Raw genomic sequence first — 25,279 nt, forward strand, 5'->3', positions numbered from 1 at the left:
TACGTGTGCGGCTCAAAAGGGAAAAACCCTATTACCGTTGCCCTTCTCACGCCACTTCTACAAATCTGCTGCGGGAGATAGAAATAAAAGCAAAAGAAGAAACCCTTCTTTGTTTCTTTCTCAGGCAATTCCCTATTTTACCCACAAGCCACCCTGGGCAGCCCACTCTCGGTAGGGGCTGTCCGAAGCCCTTCATTTCTCGAACCCACCCAATATCTTGAAGGACTTCACGGAGATCCGAAAGTGGGTCCCCTCCCTTGACGGGAGTTGGCAGGGATATCCAATGGAAACTCTATCCCGTAATCCCAATTAAACCCCTATAAATAGGGCTAACTGGGCACCCGAAATGCCCGATTCAGGGTAAAACAGTTTTAAAGATTTGCTCAAATCCAGAAAGTGAAATAGATGTAAAAAAAAAAAGCGTGCCCTCTTATTTTGTCTTTTAGTGACAGACTTTTCAACGGAGAAATTCCAAGTCCCGTTAGTGAATGAATAATTGGACAAATTCCAAGTCCCGTTAGTGAATGAATAATTGGACAAGCTACATAATTATGTATATTGATTTTCCTCCTCCTTTTTCGAGGTCGGGAGGCGCCCGTCGGCCCTGGTGAAGGAGCTGGCCGCGGCAGGGAGGCCGTGGGAGGGAGAGATGAACACAGCGGCACTTGGGACAAAGGCAGGGCTGCGCTGGTGGCGGTGGCATGCAGCGAGGTGAGCAACAACAACCGGTCAGGAAAGAAAGAGTTAATATTATGGTTGAAAATAATGGACGAACACATGTCATCCGCAGGCGGAAGGTGATAGAACCCGGTCAAAGGTCAACTTTTTTACCATATGTGATACAACTAACAAAAGTCCCTCTGTCCTTATATACTGAGCGCAGAATAATCCAACAGAAGGCAAGGAAAAAAAGCAAGCCGCCAGTTAGGACTGCTTATCTGCAACTCTGCTGTTCTTGGTCCTCGGATGATCGGAATTCCCCTGCAAAGATGGAGAACACCGTGCCATGGTCCGATCTCCCCAAAGAGCTCTGGTGTATGATCGGGAAGAAGCTCGACACCCCTACCGACGTCCGCCGGTTCCGCAGCGTCTGCTCTTCTTGGCGTTCTCTGATCCCTCCGCTGCCCCATGGCAATAACCCTCCTCTGTTTCCCCTGCAACTCCCTCTCCGGCCGGGCCAAAAGCCCGCCTTCGTCACTCGATCCACGATCTACCGCCTCCAGCCGCCGGAAGAATCCGGCCCGGCCTTTGCCTGGCTGGTCAAGCTCGAGGGATCCGGCGAGCCGGGCCGCCCGCTCCGCCTCCTGAGTCCGCTCTCGAAGGAGCTGATCAAGTACAAGCCCGGTTCTTTTCCTAGCGTGTTGAACACTTTGGACTTCAGGGTCACCGAGATTGTTAAAGAGTACGCTGTCGAGGTCGATGACGGGGCCAATTTCCGCCGTGTCGCGAAGGTAGCTTTGTTCCCTGATTCCGCGTGGGCCGATGCAGGGGAGTGTGCGGTGGTTGGGATTCTTGAGGGAGGGAAATTGGGGCATTGGAGATATGGGGATGAGGAATGGAGTGTGATCGAAGGCCAAGATTGTCATTTTGATGATGTCATGGTCTACAAAGGGCAGTTCTATGCTGTGGATAGGCTTGGGACCGTATCATGGATCGACCCGTCTTTCCGGGTCGTGCCATTCTCACCACCCATGTGCGGTGGCGGCGACAGGAAGCACATGGTGGAGGCAGGCGGTGACCTCTACGTGGTGGACCGGTACCTCGAGAGGGCCGCTCTGACAAGGTACCGGAACAACCGGGAGGTCGGCTCGGAGACGGTTAAGTTTAGAGTGTATAGGTTGGATCAAGAATGGGGCAAATGGGATGAAGTGAGGAGGCTCGGTGATGTGGCCCTGTTTCTGGGTGATCACAGTTGCTTCTCAGTGTCTGTGCAAGAGTTCGGTGGGTGCGTTGGGAACTGCATTTACTTCACTGAGTTGAGTAATTTTTATGGTGTTGAAGTCCATGTCTTTTGCATGGAGGACCATAGCATCAAGAGGGCGGCGTTCTCGCCGGACTACTTGAGGATCCTGTGGCCGCCCCCGGCTTGGATCAGCCCGAGCCCATGCCCCCTCGATCCGAAAACATGAGGACAGTTTTCTAGTTCGATCTGGTACGGATTCAATCTCGAGCAGAATTGGGTTTGTAATTCGGTTTTCAGTATGAATGAAAAGTGGAAGTTGTAATTGCTTTGTGAGGCATTGAGAATCCATGTTCTGTTGGCTTTGCTGAATTTCTTTGTGCCTTGGTATGCTCTGAACATTGGAACCTTATTTATTCCAAATTGACTGAAAAAATTGGGGGTTAACACTAATCAGACAGAAAACTCATACAAGCAGAGAATGCTTGATGCATAAAATTGCTCACTCGAAACTAGACGGATATAGTGGAGATGGATTGGGGAAATATCATGTAGTTATCCTCAGTTTTATACCGTGATCAACATTATAAGCAGATGTGGAGGGGGTTATGGTTTGAAGTATCTCTCATGAGCACGAACGGCAAAGGAAAAATCACGGAGAAGGTGCAAAGAACAAAACATGGGTGATGGTCACCACCAAAGTCCTTGCCTCCTGGACGAGAAATATATGAAGCGGGTATTCAAGTGAGTTTTGGGACACATTCGATTTTGACAAGAAAATGGATCATGATATGTAATCTACCTGTTTTGTGACTTGTGAGATAACGAGAAATTTCCATACTAATAGCTTCCTCAATTTCATCATACATATGTTCTGAGTTCACCAACTAGATTCAAATTGACTGATAACATGAAAAAATTGCACAAGCAGAGAATGCTTAATGCGGAGAATTGCTTGCCTGAATGCGAGACGGTATGGCTATCACAGAAAAGTGTCGGGCAATATCAGCAAGTTTTCCTCATTTTCATACCATGATCAATGTAATAATCAGTTACAGATTGAGGTTGTGGGTTGAAGTATCTCTTAATTAGCATGTGTGAAAATGGAAAAATGGCGAAGTAGTGTAGAGATGAAATGGAGGTGTTTCAGTATCGGAATTTTCACTTCTTATTAATAGAAAGTTTGAGCTACACCAATCCTTCTGCTGTTGCTTTTTCTTTTTACTGTAAGAAGGTGTGTTTAATGATATAAGTTTGACTTACATGTAGTTTTGTGGAGTTATAATCACTAGAAGCTCAATCATCTTTATTGTTAAAGTCGATTGAAATCGATCGATGGCCAATTAAAATATTAGATAGGACTTCAAATCAAAGGTAGATAGATTTTAAAATCTCAAAAAATTTCTATATTTTAAATTACACAGACAAACGAGCTCAAGTTCATATCAAGCATGAGAGAGAGAGAGAGAGAGAGAGAGAGAGAGAGCAAGGGAGAACCATTATTTAAATCGGATATTTCTTCAGTCTTTCCTTCCGCGGGCCCACATGAGTGCATTCTGTCTTGAAGCCTGGGCGGCGAGTGGACCAAAAGGGTCGATCTGGCGAATTAAAATCTGATTCTGGTGGGCTCCAGTAAAGGTGCGAATAGTAATATTTCTATTCTTTTTTTTGTTAGGGGAACATAAATAAAAAAAAAAGTGTTTATGTTAGGAAATAATTTTTGAACAAAAGAACGCGTTTGGTAACGTTTGTTCGGGAATAAAAAATGAATAGAAACACGTTTGGTAAATTTTATTCTTTTTTATTTCTTTTAATTTTTTAAACATTTTTATTTTATTTTTCATTTTTTCCTTTTTTTATTTTCTTTTTCAGCCGATCACCGGCCTCCGACGATCGGGCCGACGGGGCCGGCAGCCTCGCCGTGGCCATGGGGAGGCTCGGTCCGCCTCGAGGCCGAGCCTCGCCGTGGTTGGGTGAGGCTCGGCGACGCTTGGCCTCGCTGGGGCGGAGTGAGGTCGCCCCCCTCACCATGGTCGCCGCCATGGCGAGGCCGGCACCGACCAAAGAAAAAAAGAAAAAAAGAAGAAAAGAAGAAGAAAAGAGAGAGAGAAGAAGCGTTTCTTCAAAATTGTTTAACAAGAAGCAACTATTTTGTGTTTTTTTTTTTTGCTCCAATTTTGTTCCAGGAACAAAAAAAAAAAAGAACAAAACGCACGAATCGAACGCGTTTTGCTTTTTTTTTTCCCGAGAACAAAAAAGTACAGAAATGTTCCAAACGTTTTTTTGGAACGTTTCCATGCAGGGCCTAATAGACCTGGGCTAGGTTGTCGCTTCGCTGATGGATTGTATGAATTGGACCATAACTCTTTTCATTGTGACCAACTATTGGACTCCCCATTTTGTTTGTTTTCATATGTTGATGTATTTTATTATTGGGAAAAAATCACGAAAAACTCTAAACTTTGCTCAAAGGAACAGATTTACCTAATTTTTTTTTATAACGTGAAAAATCTTGAACTTTGCCAACCGTGACACATTTATCCTAAACTTTTTTTTTGTGACGCAAAAAACCTTGAACTTCTGTCGTATGATGCATTTATCCTAAATTATAGGCATTTTGGTCTTTTTCACTTTTTTTTATTTTTCTTTTTTCCTTCTCTCTTCCCTCCATCGAGGAAGTCGGCGTCCGGCGTCTGGCGAGGATGGCCCTCGGCTAGGTCGGGCGAGGGCCTCCCTCGTGCCCTCTCCCAAATCTGGCGAGGGTGGCCCTTGCCCGACACAAGCGAGGGTAGCCCTCGTTGGTGTCAGGCGAGGGCCTCCCTCACCTAATTTGGCGAGGACACCCCTTGCCCGAGTCCAGTGAGGGCATCCCTCACTAGGCCCTTGCTGGCGTTGAGCGAGGGGTGCTCTTGCCGGACACCGACGGAGAGAAGAAGAAGAAAAAAAAAAAAGAGAAAGGAAAAACAGAAAAAATAAGACAAAAATGCCATTGATGGGGTAAATGTATTACGATTTGAAAAGTTTGGGGTTTTTCATGTCACAAAAAAAAAGTTTGGGATAAATGTGTCATTTGGGATAAAGTTTGGGGTTTTTGGTGGTCTTTTCCCTTTATTATTTTGTCTAAATTTTTTTTACAACTTGATCTGTAGATAAAAAATTCTAGTGTCAAGTACCAATTCAATTCTAAACCTTTAAATTTGATCAATCTAATCCTAAACATTTTCATATTGATATTGATTCAGTTAATTCAACCAAATTAGGATGAATTTAGCTTATGTGGATGCTAGCGGTCATACATGGCATGATTGATATTGATGTTGATGTTAACATTTCTATAAATTTTTATTCTTTTTTGAAATTTTCATTTTTTTTCTTTCTTTTCTTTCCCTTCTCTTTCTACATTAGATGGTTGACATGGCACACTACAAATTCTTAGTGTGGATAATCTTGTTTCTGTAGAGCAAGCCTTTATATAAATTGTACATGAGGAGAAAAAAGTGACCCCTTTGACTATAAGTTTGGCACTATAAGGTTTAGCATACAAGAGAGCAAGAGTTAGGGGGCATAGTGTCTTGATTTAGAGAATAGGGCCTTACGTGTGAAAGAACTAGTATTTAGGGGAATACAATGAAAATATTTTAAATTTAGAGTTTAAGTTATAAGACAATTAGAGTTCCGAGGTTAAACTGAAAATTTCCTTAAACTTCATATTCCAAGTTTATATAAGAAAAATCATGGAGCTGACTTGAGAATAGGCTCTGCTCGTGTTTGGTGGGCTTAGATAAAGGAAGTAAGGAATTGAAGAGATTGTTTGTTATATCTCATACAATTCAATAATAGGATGACAAGCCCTATTCAATTGATATATCTATTAGCAACCACTCCAAGTAATCACCTCTTGATGTTGTCTCCAAGTTTTTGACTTTTTCCATTTTTCTTTTGGCTCCGACCACTACCACTGCAAATTGTATTAGAGTAGGTTCCAATCTGGTAATTGATTTGTGTTTCATGAAAAATTGTGAAGCTCATGAATCGACTAGGCTTACTCAATCTCAATCATATGAGGATGAGGAGTGATTGATGAGAAATATGAGGAGGCCAATTCTTTTAGTGAGGCAAAACGCTTTGAGCTCTTACACCAATTCTTTACACCTAGTCTGTCTATGACCCGTACATCTACTATAGGAAGCGTTGCTTTTGTACCGCTTTGAAACGACCTGACCAGTTAGACACGTGCCAATCCCCTCGTCCAATGCAAGAATTTTTCGGATTTTATATGTTCTCAGTGCTTTCAATTCATTCAACTTCCAGGCACATTTGCACACAAATGAACCGATGGAAGAGCAATGTAGGAGGCTTTACACTCTTTCCGTGTTCAAAGTTTTTCCAGAAAGGAACTTTTACAAAGCTACAGTATCTGAGTGCTAAGATTCATGAATAATGGGCCATTAGCAGATATTTGAATAGAAAGTGCGGCAACAAGAATGAAAAACATTTCATTACCTTTTGTTTGTCCCTCAGTCGATGGATTCTTCTGAACTCATACTTCAACATCCTTCCATGTCTCAAGTCCATTGATATTTGCTACATTTTATAATTTCCACTTTAACTTGCCCATCGAAAAACTCACAATCAACAAGACCTTCAGACATCCCATTGATGAAATTGTGGATGAACTTTATAATCGACGTTTTGTTTAAGATTATCGAGTAGTCTTATGGCTTGAGCGTATTGTTATGATATGGATTGAACCATTTGATTCTTTATATTGGACTCGGTTTTTGTGCCCAGTATCAAACAATTTCAACATCTCACTAGGATAATGGTGCAGCGAAGATCTCTCGTGCATCGTAATATGCTTGAGATCACAATGCTTGTTACAACAATCTTAACCACATCTTTATGGAGAGTAATCCCACTTGTTTGCTACATAAATCGGTTATTACATCTCAAACAAGGAATAGAAGAATTCGTAATAGATTTATGTACTATTTATTTCGCGAAAAATAAGAGATTTGGAAAACATTTTCCTAAAAAATAATTTTTATAAATGATAAGTGATCATTTTCTTAGGAAATTAAGTTTCAAATCATTCATTTTTTTTTTTTCACGAAACAAATCTATTATTAAAATCCATTTCCCAATTTATATTAGGAAAACAAAAATTATGTTTTTTTTTTTTTATGAAATACAAAAATTATGTTGATATAGATTTTCGCCAGTAAATGTTATGAATGTAGTTAGTACAATCAATTACTTATGATAACAGTTTTGCAGGAAAAAATATCCAAAAAGTTCTAAACATATTGCACTTTTGCCAATTGATTCTTAGCATTTTCATATTTTGATAATTGAGTCTATTTGGTCAATTTTGATCGAAATTGCTAACATGGATATTAATCATCCTATGTGGTACAACTAATAGATGTTTACCTAAACAATTTTTAATAATATTTTAATACTTTTTTTGAATTTATTATTACTTTTGCTTTTTTTTCTTTTTCCCCAAGCCTCGTCAATGATTAGCGAAGGTCACTTGCTCGAGTGAGGGATGCTTGGGCCTAGCCTAGTGGCCCTCACTAGGTTGATGACCTCTGTTGACCATTAATGAGGTAAGGTGATGGCGATGGGGAAAAAAGGAAAAGGAAAAAGAAATAATTAAAAAAGAAAAAAAAAAAAATTATTAAAAATGAAATGATTTATGATTGAATTGATAGGAGAAAATTAAGTTTAAGACTTTTTAAATAAGTTTTCATATTTTTTCCTCCAATATTGATAAAACAAACATTGATGAAAAAAAAAAATAGAGTAATGGAAAATGATAAAATGTTATTTTGATTACTATAAGAAATGAATGGAAATTATTACTTGGTTAAGATAATTTAATATAAATTGAATTTGAAAAACAGCCAGCACATTTATGGTATATGATGAAGACTTACTTTGGCACGAACGCAAAAAGATTAGATTTTCCAAGATTCTCGATCAAAATTGAAGGGAAAAGTATGAAAGATAATCAAGTGAGAAGATTTGTTTTTCAATTTTGATAGAGTAATGGAAAATGATCAAATGTCATTTTGATTACTATAAGAAATGAATGGAAATTATTACTTGGTTAAGATAATTTAATATAAATTGAATTTGAAAAACAGCTAGCACATTTATGGTATATGACGAAGATTTACTTTGACACGAACGCAAAAAGATTAGATTTTCCAAGATTCTCGATCAAAATTGAAGGGAAAAGTATGAAAGATAAACTAAGTGAGAATATTTGTTTTTTAATTTTGATAAATGAAAAACAAATATTTTAATTTTGGCAATGACTTTCTCCTCCTTCCTGCAACGCCTGCGATCACCAGTGCAGGCTCTCATGGAGGGAACCGGGAAACGTCCATGGTCCGATCTCCCGCCGGAGATTCTCTCCATGATCGGCGATCGTCTCCACACTCGCATGGACGTCCTCCGGTTCCGCGGCGTCTGCTCTTCGTTCCGCTCCTCGATCCCCCGGCCCGGCCACGACGCCTCGCGGTTCCCTTTCCGCATCCCTACTAACACGCCGCGCTCCGCCCTCTTCCTCCGCGCGAGCACGGTCTACGCAGTCGAGACGCCGGACGGAACCGCCTCCTCCGGTCGCGCGCGGTGGCTGCTGAAGCTTGAGGAGTCAGAGCCCGGGCGCATGCGGATACTCAGCCTCTTCTCGCGGCAGCGGATCGCGTACTTGCCCCACGAGTTCCCGGAGGTACTCGATTCTCTCCAATTCCGAATCGTCGAGATCTGTAGAGAATACACGCTCGAATATGGCGGTGGAACCGGAGGCCTCGTTCAAGGTGTACGGAAAGTAGTAATGCATCCGGATTGTGTAGGGTCTGATGTGGACCGGTGTTCGGTTTATTTCATTGATGGAAAAGGGCGATTAGGTTATTGGAGGTACGGGGATGAGAACTGGAGCCATATAGATGATTCACAGGGCAGTGGTTACGACGACATTGCAGTTTATGACAGTAGAGTTTGCGTCGTCGATCAGTTTGGGTCAGTTTCGGAGATCGATTCATCTTTCGGACTTCAAAGTCTCTCACCGCCAATATACAGTGGCAACCACCGCGGCAGCGGTGGCTTTTGGAAGCAGTTGGTGGTGTCAAGTGGTGATCTTTATTTAGTGGACAGATACACCGAGAGCATCGCGTACACTGAGAAAACACGGCCGACGTGTGATTTTAGGGTCTATAGGTTGGATCGACAATGGGGGAGATGGGAGGAGGCGAGAAGCTTGGGCGATCCGGCCTTCTTTCTTTGCAAGCACTGCTCGTTCGCGGTCTCGGCACTCGAGCTTGGCGGGGGCAACGGGAATTGCATCTACTATACGGAGGACACTTATTCCCATTACTCGATGGAAATCGTTAAGGTGTTCAGCCTGGCGGATCGCAGCATAAAGTGGTTGAAGTATTCCGACTGGTGTGCTAGACTATTCCAGCTTCCTAACGGGCATGCCTGACTCGATTAAACCTAACCCCGGACATCCGCTGGTAGGTTAGGTCAGTAGCATCTGATGTCCTTTTTCACTAGCAGTATACAATTTCTGTGATACCTTATTATATGAACTTTAATTGGTCAAAATGTTTATTTACAGAATTGAAATGGGTGGTTAGTGGATATATGATAATACAAGCAAAAGAAGGTACCCACATACACACAGAAGTTTGGTGAAAAAAATGTCATTAAGTTTACTCTTGAAAATGAATACGAAAATGCTGCTTATATTTACCTTACCGGAAAAAAAAAAAATGCTGCTTATATTTAGAGGAATGACACAAATAATCTCTAGACTTGAAACCAATGTGCAATGTTGTTGTTTTTGGAATGTAGTTTCGAATGTTCAATTATTTGATTGAGTCATTCTTATTTAAACATAACAAGGGAAAAAGTTAGCACAAGTGCCTAACTATCGGGTAATATGCTATCTATTCTCTAAATTTTCAATTTGTTTAATTTAGCCCATAACTTTTCAAAACAAAATGTAATTAGTCAATTCGCAAGTTTTCATAATCGCAGGGTTGCATAGATTTTAGATTTTTTTTTTCCTTTTGTCTATCTCACAAAATAATGAAAAATTTTAAAATGGTTGTCTGCATGCATAGTTGGGGTTTCGCAAGAATTGATTCTGGCCAAATGTGCTCGATGCGAACATCGATGCATCATTTAAATCATAATAAGGGGCATGGCCTGGAAAGCATTGAATTCTTTAGACATTTTATTGGGGGGAATTCCTTCTTACCTATCATTTGGTCATTTATTGAACATTGTAATTTCTCTTGTTCAAATTTGAAGTCGTACTCGCATTTTATTCGTGTGTAATTTAATGAGCATTTTTCACAAATTTATCTCAATTCCATTTTAGATTATTTTAAATATTTTAAAAATATAAGAACATAACCATTGACCAACGACCACATTCATTGTGCTCTTTCGTGATGGCCACCACCAAAAAGAAGAACCTGTCCACTAATTTCTGCGTGAGATGTTTCGTCGGAATCTTTCCATAAAGTCGATATCATTCGGAGGAGGGTTCACACCGACTTTGCAATATGTCTTTCTAATCTAGTTTGGGTTTGTCCGGAATATTACGCGAGCCCCAATCGCTTCTGCTCCAAAACCCGCACAAATGGGCAGGCGGAGAGTTCGGGGCGCAGGGCAACTCTTTTCAAGGAACTCGATGGAAAAACCGTGTGATACCATTGAATTATTCACCTGACGCGGCTTCAAGTAGGATGCTCTTGGCTCTAGCTCGTGCATGCTTCTCTTGCGATTACGACCGGACCAGACACCGAGGTGGGACCCATTCTCGCTTGTTCCTTCAATGGCAAGAAAGCTTTGAAAGCTTTCGGACCCAAAAAGTCTGAGGAAACCTTTGGTGGAGAGACTTGAGAATCAAGTTGGATGACTGTTGTAATATTAATGCGAAAATAATAAGATATTATAAATAAATTAATATAAAAATATTAGAAAAATAAATGATGAATAATAAAGATATTAAAAATTTATATTATTCGGTCGAAAGTAATAATACTCATATTCATGGAAAATCAATAATAAATAATTCATTATAATCGAAAAATCAGAGTTTATAATTATTTTTATATTAGGATGTTCCTAACATTTAAATTTAAGTCTAAATTCAACATATTTTATAAATAAATAACTCAATTTAAATATAATCTCGTAACACGAAATCAACGTGGTTTAAAGTCTCCTCGTACGGCAAAAATGAGGACGTCGGCGTTCTTCGCAAGGTATGCGGCTCTTCTTCAAGGAACGTGTGTGCGGCTCAAAAGGGAAGAACCCCGTTGCCGTTACAGCAACGCAAGTATACGCGCGGAATAATCCAACAGAAGGCGAGGAAAAAACGCAAGCCGCCAGTTAGGACTGCTCATCTGCGACTCCGCCGTTCTTGGTCCTCGGACTCTCCCCTGCAAGGATGGAGAACACCGTGCCATGGTCCGATCTCCCCAAAGAGCTCTGGTGTATGACCGGGAAGAAGCTCGACACCCCTACCGACGTCCGCCGGTTCCGCAGCGTCTGCTCTTCTTGGCGTTCTCTGATCCCTCCGCTCCCCCATGGCAACAACCCTCCTCTGTTTCCCCTGCAACTCCCTCTCCGGCCGGGCCAAAAGCCCGCCTTCGTCACTCGATCCACGATCTACCGCCTCCAGCCGCCGGAAGAATCCGGCCCGGCCTTTGCCTGGCTGGTCAAGCTCGAGGAATCCGGCGAGCCGGGCTGCCCGCTCCGCCTCCTGAGTCCGCTCTCGAAGGAGCCGATCAAGTACAAGCCCGGTTTTTTTCCTAGCGTGTTGAACACTTTGGACTTCAGGGTCACCGAGATTGTTAAAGAGTACGCTGTCGAGGTCGATGACGGGGCCAATTTCCGCCGTGTCGCGAAGGTAGCTTTGTTCCCTGATTCCGCGTGGGCCGATGCAGGGGAGTGTGCGGTGGTTGGGATTCTTGAGGGAGGGAAATTGGGGCATCGGAGATTTGGGGATGAGGAATGGAGTGTGATCGAAGGCCAAGATTGTCATTTTGATGATGTCATGGTCTACAAAGGGCAATTCTATGCTGTGGATAGGCTCGGGACCGTGTCATGGATCGACCCGTCTTTGCGGGTCGTGCAATTCTCGCCACACATGTGCGGTGGCGGCGACAGGAAGCACATGGTGGAGGCGGGTGGCGACCTCTACGTGGTGGACCGGTACCTCGAGAGGGGCGCTGCGAGGTACCGGAACGACCCGGAGGTCGGCTCGAAGACGGTTAAGTTTAGATTGTATAGGTTGGATCAAGAATGGGGCAAATGGGATGAAGTGAGGAGGCTCGGTGATGTTGCCCTGTTTCTGGGTGATCACAGTTGCTTCTCAGTGTCTGTGCAAGAGTTCGGTGGGTGCGTTGGGAACTGCATTTACTTCACTGAGTTGAGTGATTTTTATGGTGTTAAAGTCCTTGTCTTTTGCATGGAGGACCATAGCATCAAGAGGGCGGCGTTCTCGCCGGACTACTTGAGGATCCTGTGGCCGCCCCCGGCTTGGATCAGCCCGAGCCCATGCCCCCTCGATCCGAAAAACATGAGGACAGTTTACTAGTTCGATCTGGAACAGATTCGATCTCGAGCCGAATTGGGTTTGTAATTCGGTTTTCATTATGAATGAAAAGTGGAAGTTGTAATTGCTTTGTGAGGCATTGAGAATCCATGTTCTGTTGGCTTTGCTGAATTTCTTTGTGCCTTGGTATGCTCTGAACATTGGAACCTTATTTATTCCGATTTGACTGAAAAAATTGGGGGTTAACACTAATCAGACAGAAAACTCATACAAGCAGAGAATGCTTGATGCATAAAATTGCTCACTCGAAACTAGATGGCTATAGTGGAGATGGATTGGGGAAATATCATGTAGTTATCCTCAGTTTTAAACCATGATCAACATTATAAGCAGATGCGGAGGGGGTCATGGTTTTGAAGTATCTCTCATGAGCACGCACGGCAAAGGAAAAATCACGGAGAAGGTGTAGAGAACAAAACATGGTCGACAGTCGCCACCGGAGTCCGTGCCCCCTAGAGGGGAAATATATGAAGCCGGTATTCTGGTGAGTTTCGGGACACATTTGATTTTGACAAGAAAATGGATCATGACATGTAGCCTGCCTAGTTTGTGACTTGTGAGATAACGGGAAATTTCTATCCTGATAGCTTCCTCAATTTCTTCATGCATATGTTCCGAATTCACCAACTAGATCCAGATTGACTGATAACACAAAAAAGTTGCACAAGCAGAGAATGCTTAATGTAGAGAACTGCTTGCCTGAATGCGAGACGGTACGACGACCACAGAAAAGTGTTGGGTAATATCAAGGAGCTTTCCTCATTTTCATACCATGATCAATGTAATAGTCAGTCATGGATTAGGGTTGTGGGTTGAAGTCTCTTAAATCAGCATGCGCAAGAATGAGAAAATGGTGAAAAAGTAGAGAGATGAAACGGAGGCGTCTCAGTTCCGGAATTTTTAACTACTTATTAATAGAAGTCTGAACTAGACCGATCCTTCTGCTGTTGCTTTTTCTTTTTACTGTAAGAAGGTGAGTTTAATGATTATAAAGATGATTGAGTTTCTATTCACTATAACTCGACAGCAGCAGTGGTGGCGCGGAGGTGCGGCGATGGCGTTAGGATCCCGCGGTGGCTCGGGGCTGGTGCTGCGGCGGGGCTGGCTCGGCACGGCGGGGACCCAGACACGGCGGCAGTCGTCGGGGATGGCGGAATGGCTCGCGGCTTCGAGCTGGGCGACAGCAGCAGTGGTGGCGCGGAGGTGCGGCGACGCGGGTTGCAGGCGTCGGGCAGAGGCTCGGCGACGGGCAGGGCGTCGGCTTGGCTGAGGGCTGCAACGGCAACGGCGTCCGGAGCTCCGGCGACCGCGAACAGCAGCTGTGGTGGTGAAGCTCCCGGCGTCGCTCGAAGGGCGGCGGCTCGGACGGCGTCGGGCAGCGTCGGCGACGTCTCCTCTCTCTCGGATCCTGCCCCCCTCGAGCTCTCTCTCTCTCCCTGTCTCCTTCTCCCTGTTCCTTCCTTCTCCGGAGCTTGAATACGGCGACAATGGAGGTTCCGGCGAGCAAGATCGGCCGCCAAGAAAAGCGTCGCTCCTTCTGCTCCTCCCTCCCGCTTTGCTTTCTCGCACCTCTGCCCTTATCTTCTCTGCTGCCCGATGCTCTGCTGCTGCCTTTTATTTTCCCCAGGTCCCCCCGCGTGCGAGGATGGCCAGGAAGGAGGAAAAAGCTAGCGTGGGCCGGGCCCAAGGGGAAACGGCTTGGGCCGCGAGAGAAGAGAGAGGCGGGCCGGGCCAAGGCCGGATCCAGCCCGACCCGACCCCTAAGCATTTTTTCTGTTTTTTTTTTTACTTTTTGTTGTTTTGTTGTTTTTTTTCTTTTCTTTTATTTTTGTTTTTGTTTAAAAATAGGTGTCAACATGCAGCATAGCTGATGCTGTTGTGGACATTTCTATAAATTTTTAATTTTTAATTTTCTTTTGCTTTCCTTTTCTTTCCCTTCTCTTTCTACATTGGACAGTTGACTTGGCACGTTACAAATTCTAAGTGCAGAACAAGCCTTTAAATAAGTTGTACATGAGGAGAAAAAAAGTGACCCTTTGACTATAAGTTTGGCGCTATAGGGTTTACCATACAAGAGAGTGAGAGTTAGAGTGCATAGTGTCCTGATTTAGAGAATTGGGCCTTACGTGTGAAATAATGAGTATTTAGGGAAATACAATGAAGATATTTAAAATTTAGAGTTTAAAGTGCAAGACAATTAGAGTTCGGAGGTCAAATTGAAAATTTTCACAAACTTCATATTCCAAGTTTAAATAAGAAAAATTATGGAGTTGACTTGAGAATAGGCTCTGCTTGTGTTTGGGCTTAGATAGAGGAAGTAAGGAATTGAAGAGATTGTTTGTTTGTAATATCTCATACAATTCAATGTATCATCTTATGTAAAATCCAGTTTCGATTATTAAAGCCATTGAAAAAAAAATAACAAATTTCCAATGGAGGAATAACAACAAAACAGCTAGTCTACATTGGAGAAGATGGGAAGTTTTGAAGCTTAGGAAGGATGAAGGAGGTATTGGTTTTAAGGACCTACTCACATTTAACAAAGCTACGCTGGGAAAACAAGCCTGGCGAATTTCCCAGCATCTGGAGACTCTTTGGATAGTGTTTGGTCTGATTTAGATCAGTGTTCGGTTTATTTCATCGTTGAAGGTGGTCAATTAGGTGACTGCAAGTACGGGGATGAGAATTGAAGCCATTTAGTTGATCCCCAGTGCTCTGGTTATGAATGATGACAGTGGAGTCTATGATGGCAAAGTCTGCATCATTGATGGGTCGGGGTCGGTTTCGCACATCGATTCTTCTTTCAGGCTTCAAAGTTTCTCGCTGCCAATCCACGACCGCCGTCGCCGCGGCAGCGGATATTGGAAGCATCTGGTGGTGTCGAGTGGTGATCTTTATGCAGTGGACAGATTCGTTAGACAGGGTGTGTATGCGAGTGACCCAGAGTACATGAAGACCTATGGTTTTAGAGTCTATAGGTTGAATCACCGATGTGGGAGATGGGAGGAGGTGAGGAGCTTGGGCAATTCGGCTTTCTTTCTCTGCAAGCTCTGCTCGTTCGCCGTCCCGGCGCGCGAGCTTGGCGGGCGCGACGGGAACTGCATTTACTACGCGGAGAAGACCGGTTCCTTTTTCTCGAGGGAAGACCTTAAGGTGTTCAGCTTGGCGGACCGTAGCATCAAGTGCCTGGGCTTCTCTGACTTCATATGGCGCCTCCCGACTTGAGTAAAGTGAAGTCGACCACGCCTTGCAGACCCGAATTGTTTAGATCATGGTAGAGTCTGTGATCTCCTTTATTCACTAGTAAATACACACCTTTTGTGATGTCTTTCTGTAGATCAGGTTTAGCTGCTGACCTCCATTTTCTTGATTACTGGTATAGAATTTTACTCTCTGGGAAGCTCCTGGTTGAGGTTCAGTGTTCATATGGAGTGGACTGGTTTGTCATTTATCGTGTCTTTGAATTAACTTCAATCAGTCAAGACACAAGTATACACAAGTAAAATGAGTGGTCATTGGATACATTTACGACATTGGCTAAAGAAGTTACCCAAATTTGTTATCGCTGACAAAATGAATAAATAAATAAATAAGAAATTGATGAGAAAATACATTTTCTAGGCTTCACGATACAATTTATATCTGAGAAATGATATTAATAATCTTCAAATTTTGGCTCAACAGTCAACATGTAATGTTATTCTTGAAATTTTAATTTGATTAATGTGCTCATTGAATTATGTTTAAATGTTCAATGCAGTCTTTTTATTTGACCAAACTAGAGAAAAAGTCACCGTAAATCTTTCATTATAGCTAAAATGTGTAATCTAATACCAAAATTTTCCATTTGTTCAATCTGGATCATTACTTTTCATAACAAAGTCAAGTCAGTTTTTCAAAGTTATCCACAAGTTTTCATGTTTATACAGTTGCCTAGATTTTAGAATGTATTTTATTTCAATCTATTTATTAAATTAACAAAAAATGTAGAAATGGTTGTCTACGGGCATGATTAGATTTTGCAAGAATTGTTTCTAGCTGAATATGCCCAACGCTAGGAAGACGACATCGATGGCACTGTATCATCCGAACCCTATTGCATAAAAGACATTTAGACATTTTCTTGGATGTAATTTGTTTTTAATTGTTATTAGGGAACCTATAATTGTAATTTTTCTTAACGAATTTGAGATGTACTTGTATTTTTGAATCGGTGTTTTTCCCAAATTTTTCTCACTTAATTTTTGGATTATTTTAAATTTTAAAAATAAGAAACGTAACTATTGACTGACGACTACATTATACAGCTTCTATTGAAGGCTGCAACAACAAAGAACCTGGCTAGTCAACTTATAAATAGGGCATTGATTATATACCTGGTATTCATAAATCACAATCCATACATCTCTGGTAAATCGACATTCGCAAGTTCATAAACTATTGCATTCTTTACGAATGGTTCATTGAACGTCAATGCACTTTAGTCGGCTAATCAACCGAGAGGATGAGGCACCGTCAAATAGGAATTGTTCATGATTAAAGAAATCTTGGACCATAGCCGTTATGCGGGTGATGCAAACAACGCGACAGGGCATTTTCAGTGGCACAAAAAGCCTAAGTCCATCAAGAAGGGTGCATGGATAGACTCGCGGCAAAGTATATTTACACCCAATTAATTTTAAGTATCATTGGCATATTATTGCATTGCGTTATGAATACATTATGCATTGATTAGTAATCATAAAGTATTATTATATTCATATTCCTTGTAATTTTTATTGAATATGGCGATCTGCGAATTGAAATTTTTGTTATTATTTTTCTGAATTTTTCTTCACAAAATAATTCATTAATTTAATGTAAAAGAAAAACCAGCTTAGGTCAACCGGGCCCAGGCTCAGGCCCAGGCCCGGAAAGTGGGATGGCCTGGAAATTTCCGTGCCTGGGCCCATTGGGCTGCCGCAACGCTGGCCCCTTAAATTGCGATGGAGTTGAACTTCGTACTTGGAACTTCTTCTTCTTCACCGATCGAGCGTGACCGCCGGCGGCCCCGATGGATCAAGCCGAGAGATGTCGATGGTCCGATCTCCCGCCGGAGATCGTCTCCATGATCGGCAAGCGGCTCCACACTCGCATGGACGCCCTCCGGTTCCGCAGCGTCTTCTCCTCGTTCCGCTCCTCGATCCCTTCGCCTCGCCGCGACGCCTCGCGATTCCCTCTCCGAATCCCTTGCTCCCGGAGCTCCCACTCCGTTTTCCTCCGCGGCAGCACGGTCTGCGTCCTCGAGACGCCGGAAAAATCCTCCGGTTCGGGCGTCCCGAGCCCTCCTCGATCCCGGTGGCTGGTGAAGCTCCAGGAGTCGAGCCTCGGCGACTTGCAGCTCCTCTGCCCCTTCTCGAAGCGGCGCGTCACTTACTTGCCCCGCAATTTCCCCAAGGTAATCGACTCCCTCGAATCCAGGATCGTGGAAATCTGTAGGGAATTCAGGATCGAGTGCGCTACGTTGGGCATCGCTCTCGGTGTAAGCAAAGTAGTGGTGTCCCCAGATTGTGTATGGACTGATCTAGATAAACTTGAGGTCTATTCCATCAGAGAGCAAGGGCGGTTAGGTTACTAGAAGTATGGGGATGAGAACTGGACCTATTTGGATGATCAAAATGGGTGTTCTTATGATGACATCATAGTGTATGAAGGCAAAGTCTGTGTGGTTGATCAGTCCGGGATGGTTTCGCTGATCGATTCGTCATTTAGGACTCTTCAAAAGTTGTCGCCATCAATCTACACCGGCGGTGGTGGCCACAGCAATTGCAAATATTTGGTGGTGTCGGGTGGTGATCTGTATGTTGTGGATAGAGAGATTGATGTATATACACTTGGTTTTAGAGTCTACAGATTGGATAGACGATGTGGGGAATGGGTGGATGTAGTAAGCCTGGGCGACATGGCTTTCTTTCTCGGTAAGCACTGTTCGTACGCCATCTCTATGCACGAGCTCGGTGGATGCTACCCGAATTGCATCTACTTCATGGAGAACACCGTTTACCCTTACTCGAGAGACAGAGTTAATGTGTTTAGCTTGGAGGTTCGTATCATCGAGCCGCTGGACTTTTACCCCTTCCTAGTGAGCACATGAGGCACCTTCAATTTGACTCTAACCGAAAATTGACGCCTTCCAGGTTCCAAGAGGACATCAATTAGACCAGGTTAGTACTGAAAATATGATCTGAAATATGTGAAGGCGTAATTTCTCTATATTGGAGCATGTCTCTGCCCTGGGATCTTGGGTTTTAGCTTCTTCCTTTCCCTAGTTTTGTAATGGCACATCTGCGTGCTTGAATGTTTCTAATCTCCTTCGTCCTTGAATGATTTTGAAATATTATCAGCACAAGAAATTCGGTGGTGCTTTTGTTAATGGTCTTCTGCTTTAGCTGCCGACCTCCATTTTCTTGATAATGGCGGTTTGGGATTCAGGCATTCTCAGTATGTGCATCTGATCGTCAGTTTTGTCTTAACAAACATGCCTGAGTTAAATTCTTAGTATCGATGATGAGTTTATCTCGTCTTCTTCTCTCCCACTGCAGCATCATAGTTTCTTTCCACAGCTCGGGTGTCAAGAATTGCAGCTGTTCATCCATGGATCGTTTTTGCCCCTCCTCTTGAAATTGCACACCCAAGGGGTCACGGCATATGGTTCCCTAGAAATTACTAGGTAGGATGGCTCCATAAAGTCAGAAACTCTCGACATGGCGCACAGCATGAAGTTAATTCTTGACATGGCGCACGATACGTTATAGCAACCCACCTCTTAATGGCAATTACAATCTATTACTTATCATGACATTTTTTCAGGGAAATTATCCAAAAAGTCCAAAACATATTACACTTTTACTAATTTAGTCTTGAATATTTTCACATTTAATCAATTGAATCTATATGGACATTTTTAATCAGAAATCGCTGACATAAATGTTGTTCAGCGCTGTCCTACTTGATATGATTGACCGATGTCGATGTGAATAAATTTTAACTTTTTTTGGATTTTTTTTTTCTTTTTTTTCCTTCTTCTTCTTGTATATTCTTCTTCCCCCCTTGGTTGATCATTGTCGAGCTTAGTCTATGGCTAACGGAGGTCACCAACCTCAAGTGAGGGATGCCTGAGCCTAGGTTGGCGAGGTAGACCTTGGCAAATAAGGTGAGGGTCATTATTGCTCTCTTAGCGCCAACCATCAACAAGGCCAGGTGATGGCTAGTAGAGGAAAAAGGCACCAAAAAAAAAAAAAAAAAAAAAAAAAGAAGAGAGAACAGGAAAAAAGAGAAAAAATAAAGAAGGAAAATAGAAGAAAAGAAAAAGAAAAAGTATTAAAATATTATTTAGAATTATTCATATTAATACCGACTATGCCATAGTATCCTTGCCAGTGATTTTTAGTATCTTCATCAGTGATTTTCGATCAAAATTGACCAGATAAACTAAATTAGTAAAATATAAAAATATTTATGACTCAATTGACATAAGTAAAAAATTTAAAATTGAATTAGTAAAAATGCAATTGACTTAGAATTTTTTGAATGATTTTTTCATGTTCTTTCTCTAATATTAACAAAACAAACATGGATGGAAAAAGATATAAATTAAGGTAACAAAGGATAATCAAATGTCTTTTTGATTACTTTAAAAAATAAATTGAAATTATTGTTGATTGAGATAATTGAGTATAAGTTGAATTTGGATAACACCCTAGATATTTATGGTATATGATGAAGACTTGCCTTGGCATGAACAAAGATTGGAATTTGCAAGATTCACGATCAAAATTGAACGGAAAAATCTAAAAGATAATCAAGTGAAAAGATTTGTTTTCAATTTTAATGAACTTCATCAAAAGTGAAGAACAAAAATTCCCCTTTAATTTTGGCAACGACGATTTCTTCCTCTTCTTCTTCCTGCGACGTCTGCGATCACTAGTGCAGGATCTCGCATGGAGGAAACCGGGAAACGTCCCTGGTCCGATCTCCCGCCGGAGATTCTCTCCATAATCGGCAATCGTCTCCACACTCGCATGGACGTCCTCCGGTTCCGCGGCGTCTGCTCTTCGTTCCGCTCCTCGATCCCCCGGCCTCGCCACGACGCCTCGCGGTTCCCTTTCCGCATCCCAACTAGCACGCCGCGCTTCGCCCTCTTCCTTCGCGCGAGCACGGTCTACGCCGTCGAGACGCCGGACGGAGCCGCCCCCTCCGGTCGCACGCGGTGGCTGCTGAGGCTCGAGGAGTCGGAGCTCGAACGCATGCGGATCCTCAGCCTCTTCTCCCACCGGCGGATCGCGTACTTGCCCCACGAGTTCCCGGAGGTACTCGATTCTCTCCAATTCCGAATCGTCGAGATCTTTAGAGAATACACGCTCGAATGTGGCGGTGGAACCGGAGGCCTCGTTCAGTGTGCACAGAAAGTAGTGATGCATCCGGATTGTGTAGGGTCTGATGTGGACCGGTGTTCGGTTTATTTCATTGATAAAATAGGGCGATTAGGTTATTGGAGGTACGGGGTTGAGAACTGGAGCCATTTAGATGATTCACAGGGCGGTGGTTACGACGACATTGCAGTTTATGAAGGTAGAGTTTGCGTCGTCGATCAGTTTGGGTCAGTTTCGGAGATCGATTCATCTTTCGGACTTCAAAGTCTCTCACCGCCAATATACAGTGGCAACCACCGCGGCAGCGGTGGCTTTTGGAAGCAGTTGGTGGTGTCAAGTGGTGATCTTTATTTAGTGGACAGATACACCGAGAGCATCGCGTACACTGAGAAAACACGGCCGACGTGTGATTTTAGGGTCTATAGGTTGGATCGACAATGGGGGAGATGGGAGGAGGCGAGAAGCTTGGGCGATTCGGCCTTCTTTCTTTGCAAGCACTGCTCGTTCGCGGTCTCGGCACTCGAGCTTGGCGGGGGCAACGGGAATTGCATCTACTATACGGAGGACACTTATTCCTATTACTCGATGGAAATCTTTAAGGTGTTCAGCTTGGCGGACCGTAGCGTCAAGTGCCTGGGCTTCTCTGACTCCTTATGGCGTCTCCCGACTTGAATAAAGCGAAGTCGACCACGCCTTGCAGACCCGAATTGTACATCTGCAAGTGGGTTAGATCACGGTAGAGTCTCTGATCTCCTTTATTCACTAGTAAATAGTAAATACACACCCTTTGTGATGTCTTTCTGTGGATCAGGTTTAGCTTCTGACCTCCATTTTCTTGATTACTGGTATAGAATTTACTCTCTGGGAAGCTCCTGGTTGAGGTTCAGTGTTCATTTGGAGTGGACTGGTTTGTCATTTATCGCGTTTTGAATTAACTTCAATCAGTCAAGACAGAAGTATACACAAGTAAAATAAGTGGTCATTGGATACATTTACGACACTGGCAAGAAGTTACCCACATTTTTATCGCTGACAAAATAAATAAATATATAAAAGAGAAGTTGGTGAGAAAATATATTATTTAGGCTCCACGATGCAATTTATATCTGAGAAATGATATTAATAATCCTCAAATTTTGACTCAATATGAAATGTCATTCTTGAAATTTTAATTTGATTAATGTGGTCATTGAATTATGTTTAAATGTTTAATGTAGTCTTTTTATTTGACCAAACTAGAGAAAAAGTCACCGTAAATCTTTCATTATAGCCAAAATATGTAATCTAATACCAAAATTTTCCATTTGTTCAATCTGGATCATTACTTTTCATAACAAAGTCAAATCGGTTTTTCAAATTTATCCACAAGTTTTCATGGTTATACAGTTGCCTAGATTTTAGAATGTATTTTATTTCAATCTATTTATTAAATTAACCAAAAATGTAGAAATGGTTGTCTACGGGCATGATTAGATTTTGCAAGAATTGTTTCTAGCTGAATGTGCTCAACGCGAGGAAGACGACATCGATAGCACTGTATCATCCGAATCATTACGAGGGATATTGCGCAAAAGACATTTAGACATATTCGTGGGTGTAATTTGTTTTTAATTGTTATTAGGAAACCTATAATTGTAAGTTTTCTTACCGAATTTGAGATGTACTTGTATTTTTGAATCGGTTTTTTCCCAAATTTTTCTCACTTAATTTTTGGATTATTTTAAATTTTAAAAATAAGAAACGTAACTATTGACCGACGACTACATTATACAGCTTTTACTGAGGGCTGCAACAAAAAAGAACCTGGCTAGTCAACTTATAAATAGGGCACTGATTATATATCTGGCATTCGTAAAACACAATCCATAAATCTTTGGCAAATCGACATTCGCAAGTTCAGAAATTATCGCACTCTTTACGAATGGTTCATTGAATGTCAGTGCACTTTAGTTGGCTAATCAACCGAGAGGATGAGGCACCGTCAAATAGGAATTGTTCTCGATTAAAGAAATCTTGGACCGTAGCCGTTATGGGGTAATGCAAACTATGGGACGGGACATTTTCAGTGGCACAAAGAGCCTAAGTCCATCAAGAAAGGCGCATGGATAGACTTGCGACAAAATATATTTATGTCCAATTAATTTTAAGTATCATCAATATATTGATGCATTGCGTTATGAATACATTATGCTTGATTAGTAATCATAAAGTATTATTATATTTATATTCTTTGTAATTTTTATTGAATATGGCGATTTGTGAATTGAAATTTTTGTTATTATTATTCTGAATTTTTCTTCATAAAATAATTCATTAATTTAATGTAAAAAAAACCCAGCGTAGGTCAACCGGGCCCAGGCCTAGGCCCGGCAAGTGGGATGGCCTGGAAATTTCCGTGCCTGGGCCCATTGGGCCGCCACAACGCTGGCCCCTTAAATTGCGATGGAGTTGAACTGCGTACTTGGAACATCTTCTTCTTCACCGATCGAGCGTGACCGCCGGCGACGCCCATGGATCGAGCCGAGCGATGTCGATGGTCCGATCTCCCGCCGGAGATCCTCTCCATGATCGGCAAGCGGCTTCACACTCGCATGGACGCCCTCCGGTTCCGCAGCGTCTGCTCCTCGTTCCGCTCCTCGATCCCTCCGCCTCGCCGCGACGCCCCGCGATTCCCTCTCCGAATCCCTTGCTCGTGGAGCGACCACTCCGTTTTCCTCCACGACAGCACGGTCTGCGTCCTCGAGACGCCGGAAAAAGCCTCCGGTTCGGGCGTCCCGAGCCCTCCTCGATCCCGGTGGCTGGTGAAGCTCCAGGAGTCGAGCCTCGGCGACGTGCAGCTCCTCAGCCTCTTCTCGCAGCGGCGAATCACTTACTTGCCCCCCAATTTCCCCAAGGTAATCGACTCTCTCGAATTCAGGATCGTGGAAATCTGTAGGGAATTCAGGATCGAGTACGGTACGTCGGGCATCGTTCCCGGCATAAGGAAAGTAGTGGTGTCCCCAGATTGTGTATGGACTGGTCTAGATGAACTTGAGGTCTATTCCGTCGAAAATGAAGGGCGGTTAGGTTACTGGAAGTATGGGGATGAGAACTGGACCTATTTGGATGATCAAAATGGGTGTTCTTATGATGACATCATAGTGTATGAAGGCAAAGTCTGTGTGGTTGATCAGTCCGGGATGGTTTCGCTGATCGATTCGTCATTTAGGACTCTTCAGAAGTTCTCGCCACCAATCTACACCGGCGGCGGTGGCCACAGCAATTGCAAATATTTGGTGGTGTCGGGTGGTGATCTGTATGTTGTGGATAGAGAGATTGATGTAAATATGGATGAATTTCTTGTCCCTCATTTTAAGGAGACATTTGGTTTTAGAGTCTATAGATTGGATAGACGATGTGGGAAATGGGTGGATGTAGGAAGCCTGGGCGACATGGCTTTCTTTCTCGGCAAGCACTGTTCGTACGCCATCTCTGTGCACGAGCTCGGTGGATGCAACGCGAATTGCATCCACTTCATGGAGAACACCGCTTTGCCTTACTCGAGAGACAAAGTTAATGTGTTTAGCTTGGAGGATCGTAGCGTCAAGCCGCTGGACTTTCTCCCCTTCCTAGTGAGCACATGAGGCACCTTCAATTTGACTCTAACCGAAATTGACGCCTTCCAGGTTCCAAGAGGACATCAATTAGACCAGGTTAGTACTGAAAATATGATCTGAAATAAATGAAGGCGTAATTTCTCTGTATCGGAGCATGTCTCTGCCCTGGGATCTTGGGTTTTAGCTTTTCTCTTTGCCTAGTTTTGTAATGGCACATATGCGTGTTTGAATGTTTCTAATCTCCTTCGTCCTTGAATGATTTTGAAATATTATCAGCACAAGAAATTGGGTGGTGCTTTTGGTGATGGTCTTCTGATGTAGCTGCCGACCTCCATTTTCTTGATAATGGGGGTTTGGGATTCAGGCATTCTCAGTATGTGCATCTGATCGTCGATTTCGTCTTAACAAACATGCTAGAGTTAAATTCTTAGTATCGATGATGAGTTTATCTCGTCTTCTTCTCTCCCACTGCGGCATCATAGTTTCTTTCCACAGCTCGGGTGTTAACAATTGCAGCTGTTCATCCATGGATCGCTTTTGCCCCTCCTCTTGAAATTGCACACCCAAGGGGTCACGGCATGTGGCTCCCTGGAAATTACTAGTCAGTAACTCTCGACAAGGCGCACAATATGAAGTTAGGCGCAGGATACCTTATAGCAATCCACCTCTTCATGGCAATTACAATCGATTACTTATGGTGACGTTATTTCAATAAAATTGTCCAAAA

The 25,279-nt window shown here is 42.9% G+C and overlaps 7 protein-coding genes across 8 annotated transcripts; all 7 read left to right on the forward strand.

Annotated features, from left to right (window-relative positions):
• The first annotated feature begins 785 nt into the window (after positions 1-785).
• Positions 786-12,656, forward strand: LOC104422813 (putative F-box protein At1g65770). Its single transcript, XM_010035244.3, has 2 exons — positions 786-975; positions 11,362-12,656. The coding sequence occupies exon 2, from the start codon at positions 11,376-11,378 to the stop codon at positions 12,525-12,527; it is 1,152 nt and encodes a 383-aa protein (XP_010033546.2). The 5' UTR covers positions 786-975; positions 11,362-11,375; the 3' UTR covers positions 12,528-12,656.
• Positions 954-2,744, forward strand: LOC120289202 (putative F-box protein At1g65770). Its single transcript, XM_039303860.1, has one exon. The coding sequence runs from the start codon at positions 990-992 to the stop codon at positions 2,127-2,129; it is 1,140 nt and encodes a 379-aa protein (XP_039159794.1). The 5' UTR covers positions 954-989; the 3' UTR covers positions 2,130-2,744.
• Positions 8,223-9,395, forward strand: LOC104423995 (putative F-box protein At5g60060). Its single transcript, XM_010036403.2, has one exon. The coding sequence runs from the start codon at positions 8,223-8,225 to the stop codon at positions 9,393-9,395; it is 1,173 nt and encodes a 390-aa protein (XP_010034705.2).
• A 943-nt stretch (positions 12,657-13,599) lies between the features above and the next one.
• LOC120288825 (putative F-box protein At5g60060) lies at positions 13,600-15,770 on the forward strand. Its single transcript, XM_039302992.1, has 2 exons — positions 13,600-13,748; positions 15,281-15,770. The coding sequence occupies exons 1-2, from the start codon at positions 13,600-13,602 to the stop codon at positions 15,768-15,770; spliced, it is 639 nt and encodes a 212-aa protein (XP_039158926.1).
• Positions 15,771-17,556: 1,786 nt separating this feature from the next.
• Positions 17,557-19,528, forward strand: LOC104422814 (putative F-box protein At5g60060). 2 transcript variants are annotated; one of them, XM_018864348.2, is made up of 2 exons: positions 17,557-18,748; positions 19,127-19,528. In XM_018864348.2, exon 1 carries the CDS (start codon positions 17,599-17,601, stop codon positions 18,160-18,162), a length of 564 nt encoding a protein of 187 aa, XP_018719893.2. In that variant the 5' UTR covers positions 17,557-17,598; the 3' UTR covers positions 18,163-18,748; positions 19,127-19,528. The 2 variants fall into 2 exon arrangements, with proteins under 2 accessions (XP_018719893.2, XP_039159706.1); XM_039303772.1 differs by lacking the exon at positions 19,127-19,528 and adding an exon at positions 18,929-19,104.
• A 996-nt stretch (positions 19,529-20,524) lies between these two features.
• Positions 20,525-21,628, forward strand: LOC104429020 (putative F-box protein At5g60060). The gene has a single exon (XM_010041925.2). It carries the CDS (start codon positions 20,525-20,527, stop codon positions 21,626-21,628), a length of 1,104 nt encoding a protein of 367 aa, XP_010040227.2.
• Positions 21,629-23,425: 1,797 nt separating this feature from the next.
• Positions 23,426-24,985, forward strand: LOC108955805 (putative F-box protein At5g60060). The gene has a single exon (XM_018864347.2). The coding sequence runs from the start codon at positions 23,467-23,469 to the stop codon at positions 24,577-24,579; it is 1,113 nt and encodes a 370-aa protein (XP_018719892.2). The 5' UTR covers positions 23,426-23,466; the 3' UTR covers positions 24,580-24,985.
• The last annotated feature ends 294 nt before the right edge of the window (positions 24,986-25,279 follow it).

The sequence above is a fragment of the Eucalyptus grandis genome, chromosome 10, assembly GCF_016545825.1.
Source record: "Eucalyptus grandis isolate ANBG69807.140 chromosome 10, ASM1654582v1, whole genome shotgun sequence".
NCBI lineage: Eukaryota > Viridiplantae > Streptophyta > Magnoliopsida > Myrtales > Myrtaceae > Eucalyptus > Eucalyptus grandis.